The 15,750-nt window shown below is 41.6% G+C and overlaps 2 protein-coding genes across 2 annotated transcripts; one reads left to right on the plus strand and one right to left on the minus strand.

Moving 5' to 3' along the window:
• Positions 1-3,106: 3,106 nt before the first annotated feature.
• LOC127589702 (transmembrane emp24 domain-containing protein 1-like) lies at positions 3,107-6,580 on the minus strand. The gene is made up of 4 exons (XM_052048966.1): positions 6,372-6,580; positions 4,860-4,957; positions 4,590-4,761; positions 3,107-3,829 (listed from the first exon to the last, which is right to left on the minus strand). The coding sequence occupies exons 1-4, from the start codon at positions 6,543-6,545 to the stop codon at positions 3,626-3,628; spliced, it is 648 nt and encodes a 215-aa protein (XP_051904926.1). The 5' UTR covers positions 6,546-6,580; the 3' UTR covers positions 3,107-3,625.
• A 779-nt stretch (positions 6,581-7,359) lies between these two features.
• Positions 7,360-10,837, plus strand: tnfsf14 (TNF superfamily member 14). The gene is made up of 5 exons (XM_052048965.1): positions 7,360-7,637; positions 8,790-8,823; positions 9,200-9,268; positions 9,500-9,559; positions 10,171-10,837. Exons 1-5 carry the CDS (start codon positions 7,437-7,439, stop codon positions 10,554-10,556), a joined length of 750 nt encoding a protein of 249 aa, XP_051904925.1. The 5' UTR covers positions 7,360-7,436; the 3' UTR covers positions 10,557-10,837.
• The last annotated feature ends 4,913 nt before the right edge of the window (positions 10,838-15,750 follow it).

The following is a 15,750-nucleotide window of genomic DNA, read 5'->3' on the forward strand; positions in this document are numbered from 1 at the left end:
TGTTCATCAACTGACTGGACGTCGAATGGTTAGTGCGTCAGCATTGCACTGTGGACCCAAAAAGCCTTACTATGGTGGTTTTTTTTCAGTTAAAAACTCCTTACTATACATGGTCTTTTATTTCGGCCAAAAATGCCTTACTACACATTGTCGTTTTTTCGGCACAAAAAGCCTTACTGTACGTGGTGGGTTTTTTCGGCTAAAAACTCTTACTATACATGGTCGTTTTTTCGGCTAAAACGCCTTACTATACATGGTGTTTTTTTCCCCTAAAAACATTTTACTATACATGGTCGTTTTTTTCAGCTAAAAACGCCTTACTATATTTGGCGAAAAATGCCTTACAATACATGGTCGTTTTTTTCGGCTAAAAACGCCTTACTGTATGTGGTGTTTTTTTTCGGCTAAAATCTCTTACTATACATGGTCGTTTCTTTCCGGCTAAAAACACCTTACTATACGTGGTCGTTTTTTTTCGGTTAAAAACGCCTAGCTATACATGGTCGCTTTTTTCGGCTAAAAAACGCCTTACTATGCATGGTCGTTTTTTCGGCACAAAAAGCCTTATTTAACATGGACGTTTTTTCTTCGGGTAAAAAACGCCTTGCTATACATGGTCGATTTTTTCGGTTAAAAACGCCTTACTATACATGGTTGTTTTTTTTTCGGCTAATAACGCCTTACTATACATGGTCGTTTTTTTCGGCGCAAAATGCCTTACTATACATGGTCGTTTTTTTCAGCTAAAACGCCTTACTATATTTTGCGAAAAATGCCTGACAATACATGGTCGTTTTTTTCGGCTAAAAACGCCTTACTATACATGGTCGGGTTTTTTTCGGTTAAAAACGCCTTACTATACATGGTCGTTTTTTTCGGCACAAAAGCCTTACTACTGTACGTGGTGGTTTTTTTCGGCTAAAAACTCTTGCTATACATGGTCGTTTATTTTCGGCTAAAAACGCCTTACTATACATGGTGGTTTTTTTCCCCTAAAAACATCTTACTATACATGGTCGTTTTTTTTGGCGAAAAATGCCTTACTATACATGGTCGTTTTTTTCGGTTAAAAACGCCTTACTACATGGTCGCGTTTTTTTCGGTTAAAAACGCCTTGCTATACATGGTCGCTTTTTTCGGCTAAAAACGCCTTACTATATATGGTCTTTTTTTCGGTTAAAAACGCCTAGCTATACATGGTCGCTTTTTTCGGCTAATAACGCCTTACTATATATGGTCGTTTTTTTTCGGTTAAAAACGCCTTACAACATGGTCGGGTTTTTTTCGGTTAAAAACGCCTTGCTATACATGGTCGATTTTTTCGGTTAAAAACGCCTTACTATACATGGTTGTTTTTTCGGTTAAAAACGCCTTACGATACATGGTCGTTTTTTTCGGTGCAAAATGCCTTACTATACATGGTCGTTTTTTTCAGCTAAAACGCCTTACTATATTTTGCGAAAAATGCCTGACAATACATGGTCGTTTTTTTCGGCTAAAAACGCCTTACTATACATGGTCGGTTTTTTTCGGTTAAAAACGCCTTACTATACATGGTCGTTTTTTTCGGCACAAAAGCCTTACTGTACGTGGTGGTTTTTTTCGGCTAAAAACTCTTGCTATACATGGTCGTTTTTTTCCGATAAAAACGCCTTACTATACATGGTCGCTTTTTTCGGCTAAAAACGCCTTACTATACCTGGTGGTTTTTTTCCCCTAAAAACATCTTACTATACATGGTCGTTTTTTTGGGCGAAAAATGCCTTACTATAAATGGTCGGTTTTTTCAGCTAAAAACGTCTTACTATACATGGTCGTTTATCCAGCTAAAAACGCCTTACTATATTCGGCGAAAAATGCCTTACAATACATGGTCAGTTTTTTTGGGCTAAAAACGCCTTACTATACATGGTCGTTTTTTTGGCGAAAAAAGCCTTACTTTATATGGTCGTTTTTTGGGACTAAAAACACCTCACTATACATGGTCGTTTTGTTTTGCTAAAAACACCTTAGTATACATGGTCGAATTTTGGGGCTAAAAGGCCTTACTGTACATTGACAGAAAACAGTATTTGAATTTCTCTGCATGTTCATGAACATTTAAATACTCCGAAGGGAGGACGCTCCACAATCTGACGTAACCACGTTCTGTTTGTACCTCACCATGTTGCCATGAAAAGATGACGTCTGATGTTTTTTTTGTTGTTAAGTGCCAGTGTAGCCTCACACATTAAGACTCAAGAACAAATCTCGTGTACAATAACGGACGGCATTGTTCCTGGTGCTTTTGTGTTTCCACGTGTCCTTTTCCGCTCTTCTTCATATACTGTATATACTGTATATATATCCATACACATGCACACACACGCACACATCTTATTTTATTCGACTGCAGCTGTCATGATACTGTGTTTATTTGGAGAAGTTTTCATCTTCACAATGTCATATGTCGAGTGTGTACGTGCGCGCGCAGAGATTAACGGTGATTGTTGTTGAAACAGGCGACCTGCTCCGCGACGGAATCTGTGGTGACCTTGGCTGACCTTGGGGACAAAATAAAAAGAGGAGGGCCGCTCTAAAACCTCGACTGTTCTTACACTGCCAATAAAGCACACAAGGGAACTTTTTCCCCCTGCTCATAAATGCCTACAAGCTCAATAATGTAATGTATTATAAAAAGTTCTGCATATCCCTCCCCGTTCAAAATAGCTTTTGAAAATAATTTGGCCGGAAACTCAATTCAAACTCATTTCCTCTTGCCTACATTTTCCAAAAATGCAATTTTTCTGAAGCTGTGTTCCAAGATGTGACCAAAAAATTGTCAAGAAAAGCCTACTGGAATATTATTTTTACTTTATTCCCAAAAAGATGGTGTTGTGATTTTTTTTTTTGCAACATTGATGGAAAAGGGTTCGTATTATTGGCCCAATTATTAACATTATTTTTGGTCACAAAAACCTGGCATTCCAACAAGGGGGTGTAGACGTTTTATATGCACTCTACATGGTTGAAAAATGCGGATTCAAATGAGAATTACTCGAGTGATAAAGGTTTAGCAAAGGTCAGTTGTAATATGTGCCTTGTAAAAAATAAATAAATCAATCACTTTTTGTTTTCTTTTGTTTTATTGACAACACATAATGAAGCCATTGCTTATCATGAGCAATTGGAACCACACATGAATTCTAATTTAATGCCGACAAAGCCTTGGGAGTGACATCGCGATTAGCAAATAGTGAACCTGCATTTAGTTTTTGCACACATATTTTATTCGCGTCACAGCAGGAGTTCTTGTCATAGTCATAGACGTTCCTCTCGTCGCATTTGTTTCAATAAATACTGTTGCTTGTCAAAGTGTCTTTGTCACAGTTGCATTACTCATCGTGTCATATTTTAACATTTTTATTAAATTTTTCCCTTTCAATTTCACGCCCCTGAATCTCTCACAATGTGGACATAAAATTTCATCCGATAAAATTACACCTTACTCTATTTTATGACATTTTTAAAATGATATTTTTTGCAACAACAACAACCGATTTGAAATACAAGCAGCGCAGAGGAACAATTTTGAAGGTGTATATGAGTGTACAAGCTTTTTGTTCGAACAACAGCCGATGCCGTTCTAGCTCTCGGGGAAGAGCGACTCGAGAATGCGAACCTGCGAGAAGGCCACAACCAGGACCAGCACCATACTGAAGCAGGACCAGAAGTTGACCATCGACAGGTTGTCGTCCTGCAGGAGCTGGTCTTTGGTGTCAAAGGTCCTCAGCATGAGCTGGATCACACGACTTCTCTGGATTTGCCTATGCAACATGTCCAGACGAGTCTGCGGGATGCCACAGCAACCACCACATGATTTAATCCAGCTCCCTCTAGTGGTTAATGAAAGAATCACTACATGAATTGTACAGGAAGTTACACTGGCCTGTTTTTTTGGGAGGGTTTTTTTGGACTCCATTTATTTGGTACACTTTAGTTGAAGTTCACTTTAAAGTTCAAACATTTCAAATGGGAAGGGGCATCAGTTTGGGAATACTCCCCTCTCACCTGCCGCACCCGTGCGGGGTTTTAAATTAGGGTTTTAGACTTGGGTTAGGGTTTCAAATTGGTTTTCAATTTGTGTTAGGGTTTAAAAGTATGCTTCATAGTTATAGATAGGGCTCAAGTAAAGGCTTTTAATTGGTTACGGTTTGAAATGAGGGTTTCAAAGCAAGGTTTCAAATTTGGGTTAGGGTTTACAATTAGGGTTTGGGTTTCAAAGTAGGGTTTCAAATGATGTTTACGGTTTCAAACTCAGGTTAGGGTTTCAGAGTAGTTTCAAAGTAGGTTTTGGGTTTCAAACTCGGGTTATGGTTTCCAATTAAGGGTCTCAAGCTACAGAGGGTCGGTGGGGTCAAGAGATTTAGCATAAACCTGAGGGAAGGCATCCAACATTCCTTTATATGCTGTATCAAACATTACATGATAGAAAAATGTTCAAATGTTAGAATGCGAAAATTTTGAGGATGGAATTTATTCTACTTTGCTGTGCTGTGACTCGTATACGGACATGCAGTTTTCCCGGCGTGCCAAAGCACGACACTCACCTTGAAGTCCTGCAACTTCACCTCCAAAGTGTCGTTTGAGGCCTTGCGCTCGTCTTCGGCCGCGTCGTTGGCACTGCTGATGAGCAGCGTGAAGAACAGCGTCTTCGCCTTCATCTTACTGAACGTGTTGTCGAAGCACAGCTGGTAGTCGCCTTGATACGTACGCTCCAGCCTAAAAAAATGGGCGCGCACATCATATATGTGCGTGCGTGTATACAGTTAGATATGTCTATATATACGGGTGGTACAGCTAGCTAGGTCGATAGTTACTTGTGGATGGCGTGATTTTTCCTCTTGTCATCAATTTCTCGGTCGCCGCTGGGTGAAATCATGACAAAGCCCACATCCAAATTCGGCTGGCCAATCACCTGAAACACACACACAGATTGTATAAGAGGTTTCCCCCCCCCCCCCGAGACATTATTCTGGTAAGGTTGGCATGGCGGACGACTCGATAGCGCGTCGGCCTCACAATGCAGAGAGGTGCAGAGTTCGATTCAGCCTGCGTGGGTTTTCTCCGGGTACTCCGATTTCCTCCAACATTCCAAAAACATGCATGGCAGGCTGATTGAACACTCTAAATTGTACCCAAGTGCGAGTGTGAGCACGGGTGGTTGTTCGTCTGCGTGTGCCCTGCAATTGTCTGGCAACCAGTTCAGGGTGTCCCGTCCCCCCACCCCCGCCTCCTGCCCGAAGACAGCTGGGATAACATTTTGTTAAAATTGTGACTTTGTTGAAATGAATATGGAGACAACGGCGCTGCCGCATTTATCATGCTTCAGGATGGCAGTTAATTTCCAAGTGACATCCACGTTGTTCAAGTGCAGCGCAACTCGTTTGACCATCCCAAAGCAGCGCTGAGAATGAGGATGACGTGCCTTGGCTCAGTTTCAAGCACAATGCTTGTTAAGCTGCCACTCTTCCTGTCAGCGACACTGTCAATCGCAACATAGTAATTAGTGAAAGACGCTGGCAAAACCGCCGTCAGCAGCCGCGCCTTTCCAAAGCAAAAACAATTCAACAATCCAAGTTGGGAAACAAAGAAAGAAATTCACAGTTGTACATTCCTGTTCCTTCATTTTTTTTCCTCTTACATTTTGCACTCCAAAAACTGTCCAGTTATCACGAAATTGTCTATTTTGGTGGTGTAATACTGCAAATGGCCGATTGGTGGCGGCGCATTATTGTTTTTTAAGACTGTAAATTTCAAAGTATTTCAAGCTCAGGTTCATTTTTTGCTGACAAGATTATTGAATGTTTCAACTCTCTAACATCCTGCGTTTTACGTCGCCAGAAAGCAAACAGAATCCCCGTAATGGCGGTTGCTTTACGGTCTTACATCATTCAGACCAAATTATCTGCCAATTAAACAGGACATTTTGCCTGATATATGATTGATTTTTAATCAACAAAGTATTTCAGGTCGGGCGCAGCATGAAAAGCTCAATTTTCTTCCCAAACTTTTCTTGTGTAGTCTAGAAGTCTTGAAAACAGGTGTCGCATTTGTGACACACATCTGCGACGAATGAAATATGAATTTCTTTTTTTTTTCTTCAATATTGCTGGAGCACCAGAATCTTTGATTCCAAAGACTTATAACTATTGAAATCACAGTGGCCCAAGTGAGAACACGACCTGTGAGAGGAGGACCAACGCAACACTTTGTCCAATTGCTTTTGTCCACAAATTATAAGAGTAGCAGTAAAGCAGAGGCGCGGTGCTCTTTGACGCCTGGAACGAAAGCTCACAGAATGCTATGACAAGTGAGACGAGGTACCGTACTTGGTATTCAAACTCCAGCCTGCTGTCCTTCTCTACAGATTGGAAGAAGCACTCTCTGCTGCCCGCCGGTAACAAGTATGTGAACTCCATGTTTTGACTGGGCACCGAAGACAAAGCCCGGGCCAGGTTGGCTGCCAGGCAGGCCGTCAAAGCCAGCCAACACGCTCGCGCCATCGTCCCAATCGCACTGAGCGCAGGGACCGAAGTTGCCGGTAAAGCGCTCCGGTCAAAACCTGCTCGGCCGGCCCAACTCCAGTCATTCTGGTTTGGTAGCCTGCGGCTAATTGATGAGCGTCTGCCATCCGTCGGCACCAGATCATCTGGATGGCCGCCCTGGGGTAGTATTAAGGGAAAGCTGACGTGATGGGCCAATTTAGATGGGAAGGTAACCGGTTAGATAGGCATCGTGGATAGAAATGTTCGGCTCAGGTAATGGATAGATTGATGGATGCAAAGCACCAAATGAATTAACTCTTTCATTCCACAAGACGTCCTTGTACGTCTTTTTAAAATTAGGCTCCGCCTACCAAGGACGTACTTGTACGTCTAAGTCTTTTTTTTGCATCAGAGAGAGGAGGAGGGTCTGGTGCAATCTGTGAATGAGAATAAGCCGTTTGCATTGTAAATCATGTAAAAAAGCGACCAGTAGGTGGCAGTGATGCCTCACATGATTGAAATGCATGCTTTTACAAAAAGTTCTTTTTCTCCATTTTTTTTTGCCCAGGAATCTGCATTTCCATGAAACTTAGCCAACTTTTTCGCTTCCTCAATTCAAATAAACTGGGCATTGAAGTGAAATACAAAACGTATGAGTTTCATTGGATTTAAACGTTCAATACAACGGAACTGCACTTAACAAATGTACTATGTTGGTTAAAAAAATAAAAATAAACCGGCGCGGTTCCTTTGTGGTTCAAAGGTCATCGCCCATATACTGCCGCGAGAGCGCAGAAACTCGTGTTGCTGATGCAACCACAAAGAAGCCACACAGTTTGCTCATTGTCTCACCTCTCAACCGCCCCGTTTCACTTTTCCACTCCAGACGAGTTTTGCTCCCGCAGAGATATGAGGCACCCACGGTCAGTCTACTTGGTCGACAGCCACGCCGCTGCCGCCCCTCCTGCGCTACCACCCCGAGCGGGCCGGGCCCGACGGTGCACTGGCCTGGCTCAGACGATTCTCTTCATGCTGGCGAGCGTGGCTCTGATCGGGCTCGTCCTGGAAGCGCTCCTCATCTTCTACCTGCATTCAAACAATTCCGTGCAGGTAAGGAGCCCATCGCGTCCCTGCACACACATCATCATCAACATCGGATGGGTCCCGCGTATAAATTGGCGTTACGATTTGAATTAAAATACCCTTTTACGCATTTATTCTGAATATAATTTCTAAATGATTATATATACACATTTATATACAGCATATGTATTTTTGTTTTCCAATTTCTTTCCCTTTAAATGTATATAAATTAATTCAAGATTCAATATAGTTTGCCTTTTTCAATCAAGTGCAACGTGTTTTATTTCTTTTAGTTAAAAAATTATATATTATTCCTTTTAAAGAAAACATTTAGCATAAAAAATATTTGCTTTCTCTTTCTAAGGTGACATTTTTTAACCGATTAATGCATTTTCTTTTATTCTTTACAAATTCATCATTTTATGACTGCATTTGATTTCTTAAAAACATGTATCATCTTAATATATTTTCACTTTTTATATGAATTTCTAAATATATGGACTTCATTAACCATTAAAAATAAGTATTTTATTTATATTTAAAACTTCTTAAACCGAGGGCAACTTTGCCAAAAAACGCCTTTTTGGAAAGGTGCACCCAAAGTATATTTGTTGCTGTTCTTGAACCATCAGCATAGTTTCGGTCTCTTTCTGAAATATTCAAAATGTTATCACTCTGAATATTTCTCACATACAGTAAGAATTTGATTAAGTGCTCCTGTCACTGAACTATGGATGTTCGAAAACAGGAAAAAAAAAGGCCGGTTGGTTACAAATTCCCGTCATTCTATCACTCACACTGGGATGCTGCCATGTATCTTTCAGAAGTGACATGGTGTGCGGCAGCCATTTTGACTCAGGTGGCGACAAAGGTTACAATGTTCAGTTGAGTTTGATGTGATGGCCGTTGGGCTTTTTGTTATACTTGTATCATCATACAGTACTGACAGTACACAGCGTATGAAATAGAAAATGCGTGAGCGTTTCCTGTTGGGGTCTTGAAGTTGCTCGTAGATGGCAAAAGACAAACACCTACACGGTGCAACTATGGCAAAAGGAAGTGGTCGAGTTCCTGTTTCCTCCGGCCTACCGTCTTCTCGCACAAGCAACCATGAAGTATCACTTCAGTGAGGCTGACATCTCATTTCGATCTGTCTGACATGTTCACTTTGCATTGCAGATGCCGTCAACGCCGCGCTCCAAGTTGACTGCAGGTATGTTGGTGGCGCCTTTTCAATTCAATGCCAAAATGAGGGCTCATAAGGCGCAGTATACACTAGTCACCAAACAACGTCAGGAAAAGCCTACTGGAACATCTGAAAATGATCTCACAATGGCGGCAGGTGTGTGCTGACTCAACATTTAACTTGAGTTTGGATGCATGTGAGCACAGCCAGATTCTCGGTTAGAAAAGGGTGTGCACACATGCGCAACATTATTTTTAGTCACGGACGATCACATTCATGGAGGATTTCCCTCCCCTAATGATTGGTCTCATTTTTCATACCTCATTTTGGGGGGGGGGGGGGGGGGGGTGTAGACTTTTTAGATCTGTAAATGACATCATTGTTTTTCCTCCTCCCCGAACAGACAAAAAGGCATCTCCCCACATTTCCACTCATCATAGGCCTCTTTCCAAACCACTCGCACGCCTGATTGGTGAGTCTCAAGTGCTACTACCGGTACTTTAGGAGAGTGGGTGCAACAACTTTTTCTTTTTTTTGTCCTGTGGAGGTGTACAAATTAGAGTTCATATTCATGGCAAAATTCCCCCAAGAGATTTATCCTGGTCTCGGTTTTGTATCACAAAAAAAATGGCATTCAAACTGGGGTGTGTAGACATTTTTGATCCATAGTAAATCCTCTTTTTTTTCCTTCCTCCCCCAACAGAGAAAAAAGTATCTCCACATACTTGCACTCCTGATTCCAAACCGGTTGCACACCTGATGGGTGAGTCTGACAAGTGCCGCTATTTTTATTTCAATGAATGCAAGCGGCCCCAAGTTTTGAAATCAAAGCAAGAAAGTGTGATAGACTCAACTACAACATGGAACCCCCCCCCAAAAAGGGAACGGTTGCTGTTGGTTTTGCTGAAAAAGAAAATAGCACTCCCGTCATTTATTTTTAATATTATGTTAAAAAAATACAATTTCTATTTGATTTTAATTCATATCTTTTAATGTGTAATTAACCGTTTGTTGACAATAACCCATTTAGTTACTTAACTCATTAAATGGATTTTCATATACTTTTAATTGAAAAATTAAATACATTTATTCTAGCTCACAACCATAGGTAATAATAATCCATAATAAATGCACCTTTCAAATATTTTGAAAATAAACATATTGGGATGTGAATTAAGACGTGAGAGAACAGAAAGCTATGCGAAAAGTGGGCGTTGAAGAGTTTAGAGAATGTCAAATGAAGTTGACCTCCAAATCTCGAATGCATACAGGGTGTCTCTCACATTTGGTTTTTTTTCCAATTTCTTGAAGTGTATAAGTGTCTTTTGGGATGGTTCATACAGCATTGACGGCTGTTGTGTTGAATGTCTGCAGATGGCAAAGATGCAACTCACGGCAAAAGCGTAGTTGGCTGGAGCCTTATTTCGGGCCGTCTTCTCTGCGGCATGGAATACAAGAACGGAAGTCTACTGATCCGCCGAGAAGGCTTCTACTTTGTCTACTCCAAATTGTCCTTCCACAACGGCGCCACCTTCCACCACACCGTCATGAAGCGTACTAGCCGGCACCCCGGCGGCACCGTCCCCCTCTTGCAGGCCAGGCAATTTTCTTCTGCAGATAACAAGAACAACGGCAACACTTTCCTCGGCGGGGTCTTTCACCTGCACAAAGATGACGCTCTGTTTGTCAATGTCAGCGACACTTCCAAAATATTGCGGGTCAGAGCTTATGAAAACGTCTTTGGTGCATTTATGACATAAATGGTGTCGTGTCATGCTTAGGGTCAGCTATTTCAGACGCTTTCATAAAAAAATTGACGTCGCTTTATTTATTTTTTTAAAACCTTTTTGTACTCAGGCCTAAGACATGTCTGTACTGCTTGTGTCATCTAAATGCAATTACAATTTAGTGGGTGGGGGTGTCAACGGCAAGATTTTGGATCTTTGCGACAGGGCTTGGTACCTACTGAAAACTACAGCTTACATTTTCAAATCGTTAACTATCAGAGATTCAAACAAGAACTATTATAACAAGAAGATTATCACGTTACTCTGGCATCCCTTCACTGGCTCCCCATTCATTTTAGAGTTATTTTCAAGATCCTCCTCTTTGTTTTCAAATCTCTAAATAATCTCGCGCCACCTTACCTCTCTGAGCTCATCCGCCCTTACACACCTGCCCGGCGCCTCAGGTCTGTGGACCAGTCTTTGTTAGAAGTACCAAGAACTAAACTGAGGCTCAGAGGGGATCGAGCCTTTTCTGTTGCTGGTCCCTCTCTCTGGAATGACCTCCCACTGAACATTCGGCAAGCCTCCTCACTGCCCATCTTTAAAGCCCTCCTCAAAACCCACTTGTATTCTTTGGCGTTCGACTCAGCATGATTTTACTGCTTGGTGCTTTCTACCGCCTTTATTACCATTTCGTCTTACTGTTTATTGTGTATGTTAAATCGCTCCATGTACAGCACTTTGTATGCAGCGATGGCTGTTTGAAAGTGCTCTATAAATACTGTTGACTTGACCTAGGTACCTGATTATAAATAGTTAAACAAGTAAATATGCTCGTATGCACACTCACAAGCACTTCGAAGGATCGGTGCTGTTAAAGTCAGAATCTCAAACATCAAATAGAGCTAGCTAGCTTAGCTTGAATGCTGTAGTTAGTAAATATTCTAATTTACACACACACTTCTCCAAACTCTCTCTCTCATTCACACACGCACACGCACGCACGCAGAGCAGATGGATAGTGTTGATAGGCCAGATGTCACAGGATAAGGCATTTGGGAGGCGACATGTGCACGCCAATAAGGTGCTTGAGGGTGACAAGTCAGCAGAATTTTCCAACAGCCCGTTAAGAAGCAGCTCTGCACCATCTCCACCAGAGTGCGCTGTTTCTCCTTGTTCATTCCAAGCGCTGTTTAAGCAGGAAATGAATTTTTTACAAACAAGTCTAGTCCTAAACTATAGTCCTTTGTGTTTCTGCGTGTTTAGTCTAACTCATACTTTACCATTTTCAGGAAAGAAAAAAAACTAAACTACAGGGAGCAAATTGGTAGTGTATTGATTTGGTAACTAAAAATGATTTTAGGTGCTAATAGGGCTAATATATGGTTATTGAATGAAAATGGAAAATCTGTCTTTGCAAGAATTTGGTTGCTCGAGATGAGTGAGGGGTTGTGATGAAGCCTCCTGTTGGAAAAGACTTTAATTTGACGATTGAGGTTTGACGCTCGGCAAGATTTGGCGACAGTGGAAAGTATGCGTCTTGGGTAGGAATGATGACTAATGATCTCCCATGAAGCCGGTGTGTGGTTGCCAGAGGAAGGAGCAGATTCACTGTGAGGGTTTTGCAGTTGTCACTAGTTGCACTGAGAGTGTTATTCCTCGACCACCTGTACTTAGATCAGGGCATTTAACTCCAAACTTTGATTTCACGCCGCTGGTCTGTAAATGTGCGGAAATGACTCATGATGCTCACCGTAGGTAGGCAGCATTACGATGTCAACAGTTTAATCCTTTAAATTCTGTTTAATTGATTTAGAAATGACATTATTGTAGAGTGCTATTTTCCTTAACGAGGCTGGATTTCCATTCATTTCAAATGGGGAAAGTTGATTTGAGATACTAGAATGGTTATGGGATGAATGAAACTCTCATCTCAAGGCAGTGGTGTAAATGATTTTTTTGTCGTGGTTACAATGTTTTGGTAAACTTATCGAGCTAGATCTAAGTGTCTTTTTTTTGCGACAGCTCTTGCGGAGGATTTAATTTGATGGTGCGGATGTACCTTATGTGACGTGAGCTACAGTACGCCATGTACATACTTTGATGACAACAAATGCATGCAACTTCACAATAAATGTATTTTTTTAATGCATGGATTTAATCAAAAACAAAATGTAATCTGCAAAAATATGCTAGCATTTGCCCCTTATTGAGCATTTTAGCATTGAGGGATGGCAATAAAAATTGTCGGTAAGTGAACTGGTATACAGTGGGAGATCACTGAAAGTCTCCATATGATATAAATGTGATGTATGAACAATAACTAGGAGCTTAACAATAAATAAATACAATATAAATATTTAAAATCAATCAGCCATTGAACTGAATGGGTGACAACATAAACTCACTCTTATTTACAACACGTTTTAAATATACTGAATAAAGAAATCAAACGTCGAGAACAAAATATGCCATCTTTTTTGTTCCATCACACCCGTCAGAGGAAACATTTTCCATTCAAGAAAATAAAATCCCCGCATGAAGGAAATAAGAATTGTAGTGATGGTGGAAAAGATGTTCTCGGGTAATTATTTTTTACCCTTAACACTAAGGTTAAAACATATAATTCTGATTCAATTAAAAATTGGACAATTAGGTTTTTGAGCTTTAAAAAGAGGCAATTTCACCAACTATATATCCTGTAAAAGGACAGTAACAGATTTAAGTAGACCCAATCAATCGTATTTAAATGAATGAATGCATGTTACCATTTGCTGAAGCAGTGACTCTACGACTTGAACATGTAGATGACGTCCATGTGGGTGAGAGCATTCGTCAAGTCGACATTGACCGTTGGAGGGTTGATGGTGACCTCCAGCGCATCTTCCCCGGCAGACAGCTCCTCTGCCTTGCTGAGAACGCCCGTACTGCACGTGTCGGCGTGGACGCGGCCCTGAAGGAGGACTCGCTCGCCGCGCTTCAGGCTCACGGTTACTTGTCGTGTGTCGCATGAGGACAGAGTCACCTGGACGCTAAGGAAGTAATACCCGTCCTTCATAATGGCTAGCGTGTCTCCCGACTCGGACATCAAGTCTGTGTTCGCCTGCCTCGCCAGCCAATGGATTGCCTTGCCCACTATGGGAGGGGTGGGGAAAGCTGATTTAGTCGCAGAAGGATGAAAACTAATCAAACAATAACCAAAGAAAATTAGACATTGCTTTTGAAACAGCAAACTCTCTGAAACAGCACTGGACAAAAACGACGATACCACTCGCAAAGACGAGAAAATGTTTTGACCATAGGGATGTGTTCATAGGTTAGTCACTTTGTTTCCAAAGTGTGTGTGTACCACACTTAACATTAACAAAAGGAAGCTAGCTTGATGATACTGTGACTACGGTTGCACATATTCAGAATTTTGAGTTTCACGGTGCCGATGACGAATTTAAGATCTTGACAACACAAAAAGTAGGCGAAATGTTAGATACACGTGCGCTTCAGACCCCAACTGCTGATGGCGCTGGCCAACTTCACCATCATTTCCCATTGGCTCACTTGCAGTTGAAGGACTAGTTGGCGGCGCCAACAAATGAAATACATTCCCATTGATGTTATAGGGGAAAGACGACTTGAGATACAAATGTTTTCCGACGCCAACGCGGTCACGGAACAAAGCGATCTTTTATCTCAAGGCTTGACAATGTAAACACAAGGCTATGCCCTTAAAAGGGAATGCCTTTGTGACGAGTACTTCAATCCTTGCGTTAGTGGGTTCAAGTGTTCGGCTACTTCAAATGTTAAACTACTTTAGTAGTAGCTCTAAAAGAAGCCAAAATGCAAAGGCACAGTATTGTAGTAGTTTAGAGTTGAGATATCAGTATGCATGGATGGTAACGCCAAAGCTGGGATGTCTGTGAAGGTGCTGATACAAATTGAAATTGTTCAGCAATGCTGAAGGCTTTAACATTGAATTCTGGTAACTTTTTTTTTGTTACCTCCGACAGCCATGTAGGTGAGCATTCTGCCTTCATCTGACTGAGGTGGTTCTTCAAGAAGAGACTGTCAAAAGAGGACGGCATCTCTTACAACTTGACACTTCAAAGAAAAAAAAAAGCGAGTCAAACGAAAAGTGAAGAGCATTGCGCTGCCATTTCCCCAAAAGCAGGCAATGACGTGAGAGGTGTGTGTGTGTGTGTGTGCGGGGGGGAGGGGGGGGGGGCGTTAAGCTCAATGACATGCCATAAGCACAGAGACAGGAAGCACTTGAAGCAGCTACCAAAATCCGAGACAGATGGTCTGTTGGTGTGTGTGTACATTTCGTTACACCTTAAAGCTTGACGTCCGCAAGATGAAATACCAGCCAACAATTATCCTACCGAATGGTTCCTCTTCAACCACATCAAGTCATGGGACACATCATTCATTCGCTTCTATGAAAGGACACAGATCATAATAAGTCATCAAAGCACTTTTGGGTGATTCAAACAATCATGTCATGTTGTCATAAAACAGTCATGTGGTGGCATTAATTTCACTGTGCTTTTCAGAGAGGCACTAATAAAACGAGTCAGAGCTCCATTTTTTCCCCCCCTCGGATGGTACAGTGGATCTCAACAGTCCAGGATGGCTCGGCGGGGCTAAATCAGCATCAGGAACGTGTGGAGCCCTCGTTAAGCCCCTCCAGCATTTTATTTTGATCCTCTAAAATATATTGAGGCATTTCCTTAATCCCTGTGTATTGTCACGCTCCACTTTCGCTCCGGGAGTGGGAAAAAATACTGGAGCTGTCTCTGGAAAAAAGTGGTACACTTCTTTCTATGCTTCAGTTAAATAATATATCATAATAATAATAATAATAATAACATGTTGTTAACATTGCTTTTAGAATGACGAGTTTCATGACCGAATGGATTATTTCTCTTTCCATCATTTTGTGTTAAAAATGTAGGAAATTCAACATATTTTGGGGTGTTCAATGGCACGACTCGTCATGGCTGCCAAGTGGTTCGCACATCTCCATCGCAGTTCAGACGTTCTGGTTTTGAATTCTGTACGTGTATACAATTCACACTCCCACCAAAGGCAGGTCTTGACATGTCAGGTTGCGAGACCGCAAGCAGGTGAAGAGTTCTCACCAGCTGTGCTAGACCACAGACCACAAAAGGTACGAGGTCTTCTTGCGATGGAGAAGTGACAAAAACACAAATGCAGACCGAACCCGTCCAGA

The sequence above is a fragment of the Hippocampus zosterae genome, chromosome 17 (assembly GCF_025434085.1).
Source record: "Hippocampus zosterae strain Florida chromosome 17, ASM2543408v3, whole genome shotgun sequence".
NCBI lineage: Eukaryota > Metazoa > Chordata > Actinopteri > Syngnathiformes > Syngnathidae > Hippocampus > Hippocampus zosterae.

Bases quoted from the DNA above. Each gene is read 5' to 3' on its own strand.
- tnfsf14 (XM_052048965.1), top strand. From the start codon at position 7,437: ATGAGGCACCCACGGTCAGTCTACTTGGTCGACAGCCACGCCGCTGCC. The intron at 8,824-9,199 runs GTATGTTGGTGG...CTCCCCGAACAG, and splicing joins GCGCTCCAAGTTGACTGCAG to ACAAAAAGGCATCTCCCCAC. The intron at 9,269-9,499 runs GTGAGTCTCAAG...CTCCCCCAACAG, and splicing joins ACCACTCGCACGCCTGATTG to AGAAAAAAGTATCTCCACAT.
- LOC127589702 (XM_052048966.1), bottom strand. From the start codon at position 6,545: ATGGCGCGAGCGTGTTGGCTGGCTTTGACGGCCTGCCTGGCAGCCAAC. The intron at 4,958-6,371 runs GTACGGTACCTC...TGTGTGTTTCAG, and splicing joins GGCTGGAGTTTGAATACCAA to GTGATTGGCCAGCCGAATTT. The intron at 3,830-4,589 runs GTGAGTGTCGTG...GGCATCCCGCAG, and splicing joins TGAAGTTGCAGGACTTCAAG to ACTCGTCTGGACATGTTGCA.